General features: G+C 32.4%; 3 protein-coding genes across 4 annotated transcripts in view; 2 read left to right on the top strand and 1 right to left on the bottom strand.

Annotated features, from left to right (window-relative positions):
- LOC107446622 (transient receptor potential-gamma protein-like) overlaps positions 1-16009 on the top strand; it is a 324911-nt gene that overhangs the window by 98426 nt on the left and 210476 nt on the right. The gene's annotated exons all lie outside the window — the stretch shown is intronic.
- Positions 1385-4234, top strand: LOC139427004 (uncharacterized). The gene is made up of 4 exons (XM_071187286.1): positions 1385-1719; positions 1982-2738; positions 2805-3103; positions 3520-4234. Exons 1-4 carry the CDS (start codon positions 1385-1387, stop codon positions 4232-4234), a joined length of 2106 nt encoding a protein of 701 aa, XP_071043387.1.
- On the bottom strand, positions 6535-7116 carry LOC107446598 (uncharacterized). The gene has a single exon (XM_043048034.1). The coding sequence runs from the start codon at positions 7114-7116 to the stop codon at positions 6535-6537; it is 582 nt and encodes a 193-aa protein (XP_042903968.1).

The raw sequence follows: 16009 nt of genomic DNA, 5'->3' as shown, positions 1-16009 counted from the left end.
TAAATCGATGGACGATGAAGATAAATTTACATATCTTATTTAATGCGTGACAGCCGGAGGAAGAGCTCGTGAAATAGTAGATAGTTACCCGCCGACTGCCGATAATTATTGCAAAGTTATTGAGAGTTTGAAATCAAGGTTTGGCCAAAAGGAAATTTTAATTGAATATTATGTTCGGGAACTTTTGGGTCTTGCCGTTAAAAATGCTGCAAATTTAAGGAATAAGATGGATATTACACAATTGTACGACAAATCAGAATCCCATTTGCGATCGTTGGAATCCATTGGCATGACATCTGACAAATATGCCGCTATGCTATTCCCTTTAGTGGAGTCATGCATCCCCGAAGAAAATCTATGAGTTTGGCTTAGAAGTCCTTTAATTAATAAAAAAGAGAATTCTTATAGCGATAAATTGGCTCAACTGTTACAATTTCTAAGAACGGAAATAGAGGGAGAAGAACGGATTGCTCTAGCAAAAACTGGTCTTAAACAAGCTGAAATAGTTGAAAAGAGACAAAAGTACAGAGAAACAGAATTTTATCCACCTACAGCCAATGATTCAATATCTGGGTTTAAAGAAAAAGCAAAGTTGAACTGTATATTTTGTAACAAATTACATGAAAGTAAGGACTGTTTTAAGGGACAGAAACTGTCATTAGAAGAAAAGCGAGAAGCAGTCAGAAAATATAAATGCTGTTTTTTTTTTGTTTGACGCCAGGGCATTTATCGAGAAACTGCTGATTAACTGTACGCTGCATGATCTGCGGAAAGAGACACTGGGTAATAATGTGTCCTAATTTATCGCCAAGTCAGAAAGTGGCGATTGAAGAAAGTCAAGAAGTGCCGCAAAATCTTGCTTTTGCCAATCACAATGTTTCAGAAGAAGTTTTGCTGCAGACTTTGCTTGTTGTGTTAAATTATGGGGGAAAACGAAGTATCGTTAGAGCTTTAATTGATACTGGCTCACAACGCTCTTATGTATTAAAATCCACAGTTGAACGAATGAAATTAAAACCTGTAGGGTTTGAAACTCTGAATCATGTGGTGTTTGGTGGTTGCATGACAAGATTTAAACACAATGCCTATAAATTAAATGTAAACAGTGTTCATGCAAACAAATTTTGCGAGATGCAAGTCTTAAACCAACCAACCATTTGTGGAATGATACCAAGAACAAATGATGTATCTTGTTTAAAAGAGTTAGAAGACTTGGGAATCTAGATAACAGACCGTGGTAAAGGTAGACCTCCTATTGAGCTCCTAATTGGAGCAGATATTGAAGGCAAATTGTATACTGGTCAAACGCAAATTTTAAAATGTGGTCTTGTTGCTGTGCAGACGCACTTAGGTTGGACTATCATGGGAAGGTCCTTGTGAAAGTATGAACACAGAGTTATTGGAAAAAGTGGCCTTTGATCATTTTGAAAAGACTCTAAAGATTACTGAAAATGGGCGCTATGAAATTAGTTTTCCTTGGATGCAAAGTCCCGACGAATTACCAAGTAACCGCGAACTTGCGGAAAAACGATTATTGTCCACTTCTTGGAGACTCAGTGAAGCTGGAAAGATAAAAGATTATAATGCTGTGTTCCGAGAATGGTTGCAATGCGGAATAATTGAAGATTGTTCAGAAGGGCCAGGTCACTATTTGCCACATCATGCAGTGTTCAAACCAACTTCCACTACCACACCTGTTAGATCCGTTTCTGACGCCTCGTGCAAGTCGAAGGGAAATATTTCGTTAAATGACTGACTGCTTAATGAAAGGTCCAATTTGCTCGAAGACATCCCAACTGCTCTTCTTAGATTCAGACAGAAAAAAATTGGAGTTGTTGCTGACATTATGAAGGCGGTTTTGCAAATTTCATTAGCAGAAGAGGATCGCAAGTATTTGAAAATTCTTATGGTGGGCAGATGAAGAAAAAAAGACTATTAAGGTATACCAACATTGCAGAGTTGTTTTTGGACTTAATTGTAGTCCGTTTTTGCTGGGTGCTGTTTTAAGACATCATTTAGATTCATTTGCATTTTCTCCATATCAAGATGTTTCAGAGACATTTAAATCTGCTTACTATGTGGATAACTGTGTTACTTCAGTTAATTCTGAAAATGAATTACAAAGATTTGTAAAAGTGTCTACAGAGATCATGGCCAAAGGAAAGTTCGAGTTGAGAGGATGGGAATATTCTGCTGTTAAACGTTCAAGTGTTCCTATGGTCCCATCACAAGTTTTATGTTTTCTATGGGACAAGAATGAAGATGTTATTTTTTGTGATACTCAATCCATTTCAAACCATCCGGAAAACATAACTAGAAGGTCTATTCCTTCCATGGCTCAGCAAGTATTCGATCCGCTTGGATTCTCATGCCCAGCTACGTTGTATCCTAAGTTACTATTACAAGAGAGTTGGAGGTCTGAATTAGGCTGGGATACTGAGGTTTGTGAAGATACAAAACTCAAAGTTCGAAATTGGATTAGAGAAATGAGGAAACTGAAAGATTTAAAAATTAGAAGACAAGTGTTTCCTGATAATTATTTGGAGTCAGAATTACATACCTTTTGCAATTCAAGTGGTTTATCTTACGCTGCTGTAGTTTACTTGAGATGTAAGACAGATGAAAATATTTCGGTACAATTATTGATGGCTAAATCCAGAGGGGCACCATTAAAGAAGATTTCTATACCCAGGTTAGAGCTTTTAGCCTGCTGTATGGGCACACGTTTGGCTGATTTAGTACGGAGAAGCTTGAATATAACCCTCAAAGAATTCTTTTGAACGGACTCAACTACTACGTTGCAGTGGATTCAAAGAGAAGAGTCCTGGGGTGTGTTTGTGAGGAACAGAGTCAAGGAAATCCTTAAGGCATCCACAGAAGAGAGCTGGAGACACATTCCAGGTGATTCCAACCCCGCGGATCTACCTTCCTGGGGGTGTTCTGTGGAAAAGCTTATAAAATCTAGATGGTGGGAGGAGCCACATTGGTTCCGAACTTCGGTAGGATGTTGGCCAAGTACAGAGTTGAGAACAAATGAGGAAGAAGTACGCCTAGAAATACACAACTGTTCAACACTTCAGATAAAAAATCTTCACTGCTTTCGGTAAGTAATACCGAAAGCAGTGAAGATTTTTTATCTTATTTCTCAACTTATACCAGAATTATACGCATGATGGCATGAATATTAAGATTTATTCACAACTCAAGAGACAAAACCAATTTTCGAAAGGAAGAATTATCAGTAAAGGAATTAGATGAAGCTGAAAGGGTCCTCATAAAAAGAGTGCAAGGTGAAGTATTTACTCCGCAATTTATCAATAGTTTGAAGACTTTAAACGTTTTTACAGATGAAAATGGAATTTATAGAGTAAAGACGAAATTAACTGACAGGAAAGATACTGATTTGTTAAGATACCCTTATCTTCTTCCCAGTAAACACAAATTTGTAGAAGTATTGATTCCAGAAAACCATTTGGAACTTATGCATGCTTGATTACAAACTGTTCTATCTAACTTAAGGGAGAAATTTTGGGTTCTATGTGGAAGACGATCTGTTCGCCACGTAATTAATAAGTGTATTAAGTGTAGAAGGCACACTGTGAAGCCTGTTGAAACCGCTCCAATTTCCTTACCAGAAGATCGTGCCAAGGACGCTTCAGTTTTTGAAATTGTAGGAGTAGACTTGGCTGGTCCTTTGATATTGAAAGGTGGACAAAAGAGCTGGCTTGTGCTTTTCACGTGTGCGGTGTTCAGAGCTGTACACTTAGAATTGGTCAGTTCGTTGTCTACCAAAGACTTCTTACTCTGTTCACGAAGATTCATCGCTCGTCGAGGACGACAGAGTGTTGTATACAGTGACAACGGAACAAATTTTGTAGGAGCGGAAAACCTTTTCCGAAGCATTGATTGGAGTGTTGTCGAATCAGAAACAACAGTTAAAAGAATTGTGTGGAAATTTATCCCGCCCTCCGCCGGCTGGTGGGGAGGGTTTTGGGAGCGCATGGTACAAATGGTCAAAAAACTCTTGCGAAGAGTTTTGGGAAATGCCTCACCTAATTATGAAGAGTTAATGAGCCTTCTCTGTGAATGCGAGACAGTAATTAATTCAAGACCTTTATCTTATATTTTCGAAGATAGAGATGATTTGATACCACTGGCACCGGCAATGTTCTTACAAGAAATACGATCGGTGGGAGTACCCGATATTGATCAAATAGATTTGAAGAAAAGATGAAGATTTCAGCAATTTCTTAGACTACAACTTAAGAAAAGATTCAGAATTGAATATCTCGGACTGTTAAAGCAAAGTAAAGAGAGGCCAAATTGTTTTAAACTAAGCATTGGAGACGTCGTCATTATCGAAAATGACTCCATAAAAGGAACTCTGTTGCCACTGGCTAAAGTGATGGAAGTTTATCCTGGTAAAGATGGAAAGGTTCGAGTAGTGAAATTAAAGACATCTTCTGGAGAATTGCTGAGACCTGTCCAACGTCTTTATCCGTTGGAAATAAGTTCTGGTGGCGAATCTACTGTTAAACCATCAGAGACACAAAAATCACTTTCAGCTGATAAACTAGAAAAAGATATTACGACCAGAAGTGCTCTGGTGATTAAGAAACCTATTAGATATTTAGATGACTGAAAGAAAACATTCATTTTTAAGCTTACGTATTAGAGTTTCAATGCTTATTTTGGAAATGTTTCTTTTTACCCTCAGATATAGTATATAATGCATTTAGTAATTTTATATGTAGTTAAAATTTATACTTTTTGCTTGTTTATGCATTTTTAGGAAATGTTCTAGTTGATTAAATAATATTTAATCAAGGTGGGAGGATGTCGCGTAATAACGTTTGTAATGACGTCATCGTTTATAATCTGTAATATTTTATTCATTAGTTTAATACTTATATGAATTCGAATGGCAACAGTTTATCAGTTTATGTTTTCATGGAGATTGTTAAGAATAGATGTGGATCACTTTTTATAACTTGTAAATCTTGTAATAAAGGTTCATAGAAAATTAGTAGGAGTTTTACGATGCATCTGACACCCTCCCTAATTTGGGCTCCTGGGGGGAATAAAACTCCATTCAGTTTTTTCTTCGCCAAAAAATGCAAATAATGATTCCTCTCGATCACTTACCATCTTAAACAAACAATTAAGTTCTTTATTAGCCCCTACCATGTTAGTTCCGTTGTCTGAAAAGATTTTACGACATTTACTCCTTCAGGCAATGAATCGTTTAAGCGTCGCTATGAGAGCTTGCGAAGTCAAGTCGCTGATTGACTCAAGGCCTTTGTTACTAAACAGATGAATATACAAACGTAGATTTTATTTTCAGGACTTGATATTTATTTTTTAATAAAGAATGGTCCGCATAAATCTATTCCAGTAGAACTTTATCAGGTATTATTCTTTCTTATGGCAAATTACCCATTTTTTGATTATACTCCTTAGGATTTGCTTTAAAGCATACTACGCAACTGTGCACGATTTTTTTGCACGAATTCCTACCATAAATGGGCCAATATTTTTGTCTAACCTGATAAAGTAGATGATGCACATGAAGATTGAACAATTATCTTCATGAACGATTATATCTTCATGAACGATAGTATCTTCATGAACGATTATTTCAGTTAACTTACATTTAGAAGGCAGTAAAACGAGATGTTTACTCGAGTACGATAATTGAGAATTTTCTAGTCTGCCTTCCACTCTCAATAACCCTTCTTCATATAGAATAGGTGATAGATTAAAGATCTTACTTTTATTAGAAACGCTACCTCCCGACTTTAGAGCAGCTAATTCTCTTGGAAACTCTTGCTCCTGCAAGCAGCGAATTAGATAGTTTTCAGCTTTAGATAATTCATCCAGTTTCAGAAGACCAAGAATCCTTTTCTCTGGATTTCTCAAGCTATGAATGTACCTGAAAAGATAACTACAAATTCGAACTATACTTAAAAATCTATTGCTACGATTAATCAGATTATCAAAAAAAGTTTTGTCATGATTTAAAGTCAAGACTATAGTTTTTACTGAGTTTTTGGATTTTAGTTCATGTAAATATTCTTCTTCATTTGGCACTGGACAATCAAGTTCACTCACAAGTTCATCGGACAACAAAAATGAAGGACCATGCCGCCACTTTTTGCTGTGTAGAAGCGACTCTGCACTGAGACCTCTTGTCAACTAGGCCTCTTGCCAGGTCATGCCTAATACCTTAGCATTATTAGTTCCTAAGTTTATAGGAATATCGACTGGATAAGTGTCAAAGGCTTCTTCTGACCACTGACTCCTCAAGGCGGAGTCGTTGCTAATCCATTTTCTCATTTCCATTCCAGCTTCCTTCATGATTTTCTTCGCACTTCGGGAAATTATAAGTGCGTCTTCTCGGGTATCTTGACCTGTGATCCAGTTATCTACGCACATGTAAGAATCTAGAAGATGTACAGTCATAGGATATTCCTCTCTGTATTTTTTAATGTGATGTTTAATGTTGGCCGCTGGTTGGAAAGGGCTAGTGTTCAGTCAGAAAAGTAATCTCTTGAAACAATAAATTCGAAGTTTTGGTTTTGAGCCTAAACGAGGATCACTGTCTGTCCACAGAAATCGTACTGTATCCTTTTGTTTATCCGCAATGTAAATTTGCAAAAAAGCCTGACGAATATCTGATGAAATAGCCACTCGGCTTAGTCTAAAGTAGATAAGTATTTTGAAAAGGTTAGGGTAAAGGTTTGGACCTGGCCATAAACAGTCATTCAATGAAAGTTCGTCCACCAGGTGAGATGCTGCGTCAAACACTATTCGAGTTGAAGTTGTAACACGACCTTCCTTTTTAATGGCCTGATGTGGTAAATAGAACAAGGATCTATCAAAGTTTGATTCAGAAATCTCTACTTCTTCGATTATTCCTTGATCTAAATAGTCCCGAATGATATTTTGGTACTGAGAATATAGTTCTTTATCGAACCGCAATCTTCTCCACAAATTACGAAATCGTTGTCTTGCAGCGCAAACGTTATTCGATAATTCTTTCCAGAGTTTACGGAATGGCAGTTCAACTATATATCGACCATCTTTATATTGTACAGTTTGTTCAAAAATGTTCATGGCTTGATCTTCTTCTCGAAGACAAGGGTCGTCTTTTATGCCGAGAGATTCAAGTTCAAAAAAGCGTTTTAAGGTATCGTCTATAGAATCATTGTTTTTAAGAAGAAAGCACGAATTTTCATTATTAAATTTTATCTCATCGAGTCGCCCACTCGCGATCCATCGGAACTCCGTTTCTTTTAACACAACTCTTCATTTACTTTATAAACGTTATCCTTAATTATTCTAAAAAATCATCAGCATTTAATAAAGAGTGAACTTCTTCCACTTCAAAAAATGAAGGATCCGCTAATTAAAAAAAACTCGGGTATTTTCGTTTTCGATATGTCTAAACTGACATTTGGAGTCAGACCCGTAATTTAATCTGCGAGTAAGAATTCAATCGGTTCTTTAAAACTACCACTTTTATTTGAAATGATAGTACGCAATTTTCCTTTCAGGTTTTGTTTAGTCGAATTAAGTCCAGCCACGGATGTTTGGATTTTGGATTCTTTCTAATTTAATCCCAAGAATTTCACTTGTCTTCTTACTCAATATATTAACATTTGATGCTGGATCGAAAATAACTCTACATTTAATTAATGACCTATCCCTTTTTTGCAAGGGAATATTTCCAGTAGATAATAAAACATTCTTTTTATTTTCATTAGAAGTATTATTTAAAACCGCATTATGAAGAGAATTCATTTCCGCAGTGGAACTTTTATTTTCTGTTTTTATTTCTGATCCTTAGAATGCTGAGTCAGCTATTTGATTTTCTGACGCCAGCTGTTTTCTTTTCTCAGCGACAGGTCGTCTGAAACATAATGTATTCGAATGGCGTTGACCACAATTACATACATAACACGATTTACATTCCCATTTTTTTATGATTTTTTTCAAACAAATTTTACATAGTTTATGATAGTTCAAATCTTTTGTTAATTTTAAAAATTGATCGCAGCGAAATATGGGATGTGATTCTTTCAAACAAATTGCACAGTTTTTATTCTCTATATTTTCATTCTTTTAAATGGGAAATTAGTTGTTTTCTTAATTGTTTTCGTTTCTGAATAACAATTTCGATTTACCGATAAGAGTTCTCGTTGTTCTAAAAATGTAATAAATTGTTCGTATGACGAAACTTCTTTTGTTTTTTGTATTAATTCCAAGTTCTTTTGAGTTTCTTTTTCTAATTTGTTAAGCATTATGTTTTGAAGAAAAATGTTAACTAAATCGTTTCGTTCATATTTTAACGCTTTTAAAGCTCGTAAATTCTTTTGAATGCAATCTATCATTGCACGAATTTCTGTAGCATTTTCACGTTCTATATTTTTAAAATTTAGGATGGAATTTACATGCACATCAACGATTAACCTTTTATTATCGTAACGTGAATCGAGGGCTTCATATAATGAAGAAAATGTGTCAAATGAGGAAGCAAATTCTTTTACTTCATTTGAGAGACATGAGTTAAAATAATAAAGTTTTTGCTACTGAGTGAGTTGATCATTAGAGGTGATGAAGTCATCAAACTGGTTTTTAAAGTTACTATAGTGTTCATATCTTCCCGAGAATGTTGGGAGTATAATAGGTGGAATTTTTGTGTCAGTTATATTCTCAGTTCGATTAATTTGTTTAACATCGTTTACAGTTGATACAGTTTCTTTTTTAAATTCAATTAAAAGTTTGAGGCTTACCTCTAAATCTTTTAGACGAGATTCACGTTGTTCGATTTCTTTTTTGAATTCTTCCAATTCTTGATCAGTGATTTTTTTCAAGATCGAAGGAATGCACTTTTAATTCATCAATCTTAGTTTGTAATTGTTCGACTTTTTTTCAATTTCACTTCAAGTATGGTAGTATTAGGAATATCTTCAGATATACCATCGACAAAGGTTTCGATTCGAGTACTATTTCCTTTCAAGGAAATTTTTGCTTTAATTAGTTTCGCTATTTTATCCATAGTTGTATTTTGATTCGAGCGCTCCGTGTGCTCGACGTGTCAGACAATGTCGGCCTAAAACCAACACGCTTGATATTTTAGTAAATCACGACGGACCACTATCTGCACTTTTTGGTTCTTATTAATAACAATAACATTAGGTATAAAGACAACAACAGCTGGAGATATTGTGGATTTCGAAAGTGTACAAGTGATTATCCACATCCAATGTTTTTCCAGTCTCACAGGAGAATAATAATTTTCCCTCTTTTTCTCGTTACGCTAGGGAATGAGGCCCATGAGCCGACATATATATATATATATATATATATATGTCGATTGTCATTTGATTGTCATTTTTTGACACATTTTAGATCCTTGATTGGATATAATTTTTTTAGACAGATAAACTCGGCTCGTTTCGGTACTTCTCGGCACAAACTCAGTTAGAGAAAGTCCACGTGAAATTAGCTACACTGGATTTTCCTTTTCAGGACAATGATATCCTTGTGTTGAGCTAGTATACTCGTAAAATTCTTTCACCTACAAAGCTTCAAATATTCCTTACGAACCTTTATTTTAAAAACAAGATCTAGATTATACCATCCGAAACACATTAAAGATCTGATTTCTTTTTTGTTGTTTCATCTAATTTACAATATAGGTCCCGTGAGTTCGAGTTTTGGAATGATAATGTTTTAAATGAGCTATTCTTTCTTCCGATGCAACAAAAATAATAATGATATCATTGTTTTTAAATTTATTCTCAAATAAACTAATTCAACTTAAATGAGTTTTTTGCTGTATGAATTTTGAGTAACTGAATGTTCGCTACTTTTTTATTTAGAGAATACGCACATCGATGCTTAATTATTCCATTAATGTCCTTATGGCGTTACAAAACAGCTTTCGGCAAGCTGTTATGCCTAAAAGCAAAAATTCTTTGATGCATCAAGCAGTTATATGAATTGGAATTAAATATTTGACTCGTAATTGTTTAGTTTGTAACTCTTTTGTTTCATTACTTTTAAATAAGAATTTTTCAATACTTTCTACAGCAAAATAAAAAATATAATGTTTGGACACAGAAATTTTGAAAATATTAAAATTTTATTGAAAATCTTCTTAAAGTTCAACTCAATTTCAAATGTAAGTTCTTTTAATTTGTATTTAACAGCTTTAAATTTTTTTTTCTTACTTTTCTTTAGCACATGCTGGATTTTTTTCAAAAAATATCATAGCTTAGTGAGTATGTGGTAAGTGCTTCATCTACTGTTTTTTCACAAAATGCATGGCAATCAGCAAAGAATGAATCATGTAATAAATTAGAACTGTGAGAGAAGATACCTCTTTAGATAATGTTTTATCTTGGCTTTTGAAGAACAAGACTTGAGGCTACTGCAAAGAGTACTCGTATCATTCTGCATACTTGTAGATTCGTGTTTTCTGTCGAGTAGCTTTCACTCCAGAGGAATCTTGGATTGTCACCTTTATAGATTTCTATTTGCGAGGCTTGATATATGCAGTGATTGCTATTAGCTTCATTTGAAATTTTACTAAGAAATAAATAAAAATATCAATTTATAAGCTAAAACTAGCATTTGAACCTTTGTATAAATTTTGTTTTCACATGCGTCAAAAAAGTCGCGCAAACCAGATGTACAGTCCCTGGCTGAATTATTCGAAGCACTATAAAATCCTATTTAAAATCTTAAATATCAGGTGATACTATACAGTTTTATTGTTTTTACGCGACTGAAATCGGTTTGCACTTTCTTACGTTCGTGCATCAATTGATTAAATTAGACGATATATAATATAAATTCGACCATTGGATAAATTAGACGATATATTATATAAATATTTTATTATATTAGGTATTATATTAATATATTATAATAATTAGACCACATTATTAGACGCACTGTAGTGTTTTAATAATTGCATGTTTTGTACGAGTTTATATGCAATACTTTTATACTTAAACATACTTTTATACTTAAACATGCATTTATAAACTTCCTATTTGTATTTATCTATAACGTATTGCATTACAATGTTAACCAATTGATATACGAAATTAAACAAGTGTAAACCAGTTTCAGCCACGTCAAAACAATAAGGCTGTATAGTGATAATTAAATTTTTACATGAAATCTTATTGTGTGTCTAATAATTTGACTATATACTCATCAGCTTTTTCTACCACTGCGTATGCGGCAGGTAGAAGCAGTTTTCTTTTCAAACATGTTTTCACTACGATAATCAGCCAAAACCTTTTAGTATTCTAAGAAGAAAATCATCGTTTTAAACTTTGTAAAGTGCCTTCTAATGAAAACTTCGAACATTTGAGGAACTTGAATATATATCTATGAATAGAATCACTTCTTTAAAATCTCTCATTATCTATCCTTTAAAGTCGGTACTCTTCTGATTCCAATACTTTCGAGAATTCTTTCAAGCGATTAAAAAGGGTCTTCTCTTCATCTATGATTTTCGTTTTTAATAGTTCATTGTTGACACACCCTTATTTCAGAAAGCATCAACGTGATATTGTTTTTAAAGTTTATTATATATTTCTTTATCATTTACAATGTTAAAGTACAAATCTGATATAACTAGTTTTCTTTCTTTAAAATCACACTAATTTAAATATTTATGTTTTTAGAATTATCAAAATCAGGGTTTAGTGTGCTAGTAGCTGAAATTTCACTTCAATACACTTACTTAGCGAAGGCTATCTTATAAGTAGAATTTTTTTGGCTACTTTGCTAACCCTTAATGCATAAATTGCAAATTTTTAGATGATCAAAAAATATTATTTACATTTTTTAAGAACTGCGATGCTTTCTGATTGACCCATTGTCTAATAAAATGTAACTTTTTTCCTTTATTTGGGGGAAGGATAAAATATCAATGCAAGGACTTATTTCATTCGGTAATTTATGAATTTCCTTATCAAAAAAGATAAGTTATTATACTTGCCTAGAACAAGGGTACCCGGAAAAATTCTTGATCCGTCGTCGTGAAGATGTTCTCCTCAGGCTGATTCACATTCCGACTGAGCGGCCCGGCCGTGGTATTTATTAATCGGTGGCATTGCGCCCTCCGTCGCCTTTATTAAAATCCAATTAAATACATAAAATATGGACAAATAATTAAACATCGAACAAAATGAAGGTTTACAAAATTTGACAATAAAAGAGTTTGATCACTTGCAGGAGATGAGTTTAGTCAATATGAATCAAAGGATCCTTTTAAAAATGGCCAAGATATATAAAAAGTAGAAGATAAACAGTCCCTGGCCAAATTATTCGACGCACTATAAGTTTCTATGTAAAATCCTAATTTTTTGGTGATACTATACAGCATATTTGTTTTTACCCGGCTGAAACCGGTTTACACTTTTTCATGTTCGTGTATCAATTGGGGTTAACATTGTAATGCAAAACATTATTAATAAATACAACTAGGACGAATATGAAAATTCTCCTGAATAAAACCCCATTACATGTATGTTTAAATATAAAAGTATTCCATAGAAACTCCTGCAAAGCATGTAATAATTAAAACACTACACTGCGTCGAATAATTTGGTCCAATTATTATAATAAACTAATATAATGCCTGATATAATAAATATTCTATATTTATATAATATATCGTCTAATTTATCTAATTGTCGAATTTATATTATCTATCGTCTAATTTATAAATAAATAATAATAAATTTTATTATTATTTATTTATAATATTTCACTTTCATTTTAATAATATTTAAATTTTTATAAGGACAGTCCTTTTAGAACACTCTTTATTGTTACACTAAAAATTAAAAATTTGAAAAATGTTAGAATATCATGTAAATAAAAATTGGTGATTTAAGTTGGTGTTGTTTCCAAAGCTACTTGCCAATACCTGCAAGTCTGCTTGAGAAAACAAAGCGAATTTTACAGCGGAGTGTGTGTTTCTTGTCTTTCTGTGACACCATCTCTGGAAATAAAAAGTGAAATAAATAAAACCCTTACAAATAAAGCTGGGCAAAATAAAAGTTAGAAAAATGGGTTGTAAAAGCTAAAATAGAGTGTTTTCCAAAATTATATGTTCGTACTGCCCCTTCTGAAATCGGTATGAAATATTTTGCTGTTCTATTTATATAAAGTGAAATTTGAAGACAAATTTGAGTCCGTAATGTTTCATACTCATTGTTATTAATACAACCAAAATTGTGTTGATATTAAGAAATGTATGAATAAATAATCAAAGCAAAGCCTGGATGAAGATTAAATAAATGGATATAAAAATTTGGTTCTATAAACATGAACCTTAGTTTGTCTAGTTAATTTCTCCTGTCATTTTGCGTTTAAACAATGAGGGCGGATTTTGTGTTTGAAACCGCAATTTTTGCTTTGTCATTTGCTCTTTATTCATACGTACCAGAAAGTATATCTTATCTTGTATGGATAAATAATTTCCATCCGTCTATCATTTTTAAAATTTCGAAACAAAATAGATTTCCTGCGAAATTTCTAAGACTGTGTGTGGACAACCAGATTCTGTTAATTTCAGGAGGCATTAGTTTTGTTAAAATATGTTATTGTAAGTTTTCGGTTATTCTGGAGGTCAAGTGAATCCAAACAAATCCTCAAAGGTATCATGCTGCCATATCACGTGAGGCCGACTAAAGTAGTCGTCGTAATGGTACAGCATTTCATGAAAATGTTTTGCAAAAAGTTCTTTATGAAGTAAGGCTGAAATAATCTTTTCAGAATGTTTTAGATCAAACTGCAACCACTTTGAAATCTGACTAAATTTAAAAAGAAAAAGCGTAACTGCAGATAATGCCGCATATGTTAAACAAATTTAATATCTTTTTATTTACGAGTAAGTTTTTTTATTTCTTACTAGTTATTGTTTTTTGTTATAATGCTAAATGTCATATTTTTTTAATATAAAAAAATTCCAAAAGTTTTTTTTTACTGTTTTGGTCATTAAAAATAAGAGGAGGACTTTATTCCAATTATTTAAAGTTTTTTTTAAGCTAAATGATAAAGTTCCTTGATCGTAATCCAACCAAAAGAATATTTTCTTGATTTTTTTATAAAAAAAAAATGAGACCAGGAATTTTTGTTATTGTGCAAAAACCACTTTCATTTTTTTTACAGTTTTGTATAGCAGATTTTAAAACAGATTGTACTTGAATTATATTGAATTATATTAATTTTTTTACAGATCAAAAGGGAAAAAAAACCTTCTCGATTTCTTTATGTTGAAAAATATGACATTCAACATTATGCGAATGTATATATGGGTGATTCTCACGAAGTACAACTATTGACAGTCTTTTGCTCCAAGACCTAATACTATACTACTAAAAGAACTTTTTTTTCTGAAAAGAAATAATCAATAGCATAGCTGTTAGCATTTTAAAATGACTTTGCATTAGCATTGACTGTTTTGTATTTTTAAAAAATTTAATTGAATTTCAAAATGTCATTTTCCTGGTATGCCACAGAGAATATTTCCAATAATAACTAGTTTAAAATTTTCTCATAATCTAATTTTTCTCATCTAGACCTTTGTAAGCATTTACAGAATATATGCAGAGGGTATTATTTCCAAAAACTTTGTTGAAAATTATTTTTTCTGTCAATAATTTGTTTGTCACATGAAAATCATTCATTTTCCTGACCGCTTTTTTTTTTAGTAATTTATAACAGAAATAGATAGCGCCAGCAATCAATATCTTAGGTTCAGAGATTGATTAGAATGCCATCCTATCAGAATGTGTCTTATTTCAGGAATGAAGAACCAAATTTCTTTTTCGAAATCTATTTCAAAAAATTTTACAAGGTGAGTAGGTTTTTATGTTGTCATTTTGTCATCCTGTCTTCTTGAAATCATTAATAATATAAACTGCATAGATTTATCTGAGTTATTTCAAGAAATCTTGTTGTTTTCTGCGGAAAGTAAACGTCTTAGGCCGAAATGTTAATCTAAAGTAAAGTTAAATGCTGTAAAATGGCAAATTGTCATTATCCTGGCTTATGAAGGCCAGTTGCTAGAAAATTTTTTGAACAGTATAATGTAATGAGGAAAAGCAAATATTAACCTAATACCCAGTTTATGTGAGATTGTAATATGCTTGTAATATGCTCAAAGTTATTTATTTGTTTAGTTATTGATTATTATGCACAATTTTATTTACTTATCAACAACAAAAGCATTTTTAATTCTTCCTACAACGGATAAACGAATTAATTTAAATAATTCATGGTCCTTATAATGCAAAGGCATTATATTATTTTTTTTCTTCAAAACACAGATAGTTAAAATATGAAGGATTAGCTAAGAACATCACTGTACAATTTAATTCTGTCATAGTCTTTAAACTCTACTTGGGTGCATAAATTAAAGAATGTAATAAAGTTGTAAAATAAAAGGATTTGAAATATTTTAAATTTAAATAATATAATAAAAAATTTCCGATGTAAATTATTATAAAATTAATTTTACTAGGTTATTTTAAAACATGGGGCCTAAAAACAATCAAGGAAAAAAAAACGAGAAGCCGAGAAGAAACGGTATGTTCAAATTGCTCACAATATTTACTTTTGGAATTTATTTACATAAAAAGTTAAAATTAATTTTTCAACTTTGACTTTTTGAGTTTCTTAAGTTGAGTTACTTACTATTAGATTAAAATGACTGTTTTCTTAACTTCTAAGCTAGTATGTCATTTTCCTGGCCTTCTCGTCAATTTTTTTTTTAACAAATGTAAATAAACTACACTGCTGTCTGTAAGATGTTAATAAATGTAACTAAATAAATATACAAAAATATTTAGATTGTTTTGAAGACTTTAAATTTGAAGAAATTTTTTTTCCGAATTGTCATGTTTCCAAAGAATCACCCATTTATATATATATATATATATATCCTCATAAAACTATCTCCTTCCTATTTTCT

Source organism: Parasteatoda tepidariorum, chromosome X1 (genome assembly GCF_043381705.1).
Source record: "Parasteatoda tepidariorum isolate YZ-2023 chromosome X1, CAS_Ptep_4.0, whole genome shotgun sequence".
Taxonomy (NCBI): Eukaryota; Metazoa; Arthropoda; class Arachnida; order Araneae; family Theridiidae; genus Parasteatoda; species Parasteatoda tepidariorum.
This window is presented reverse-complemented; position numbering and strand designations above follow the sequence as displayed.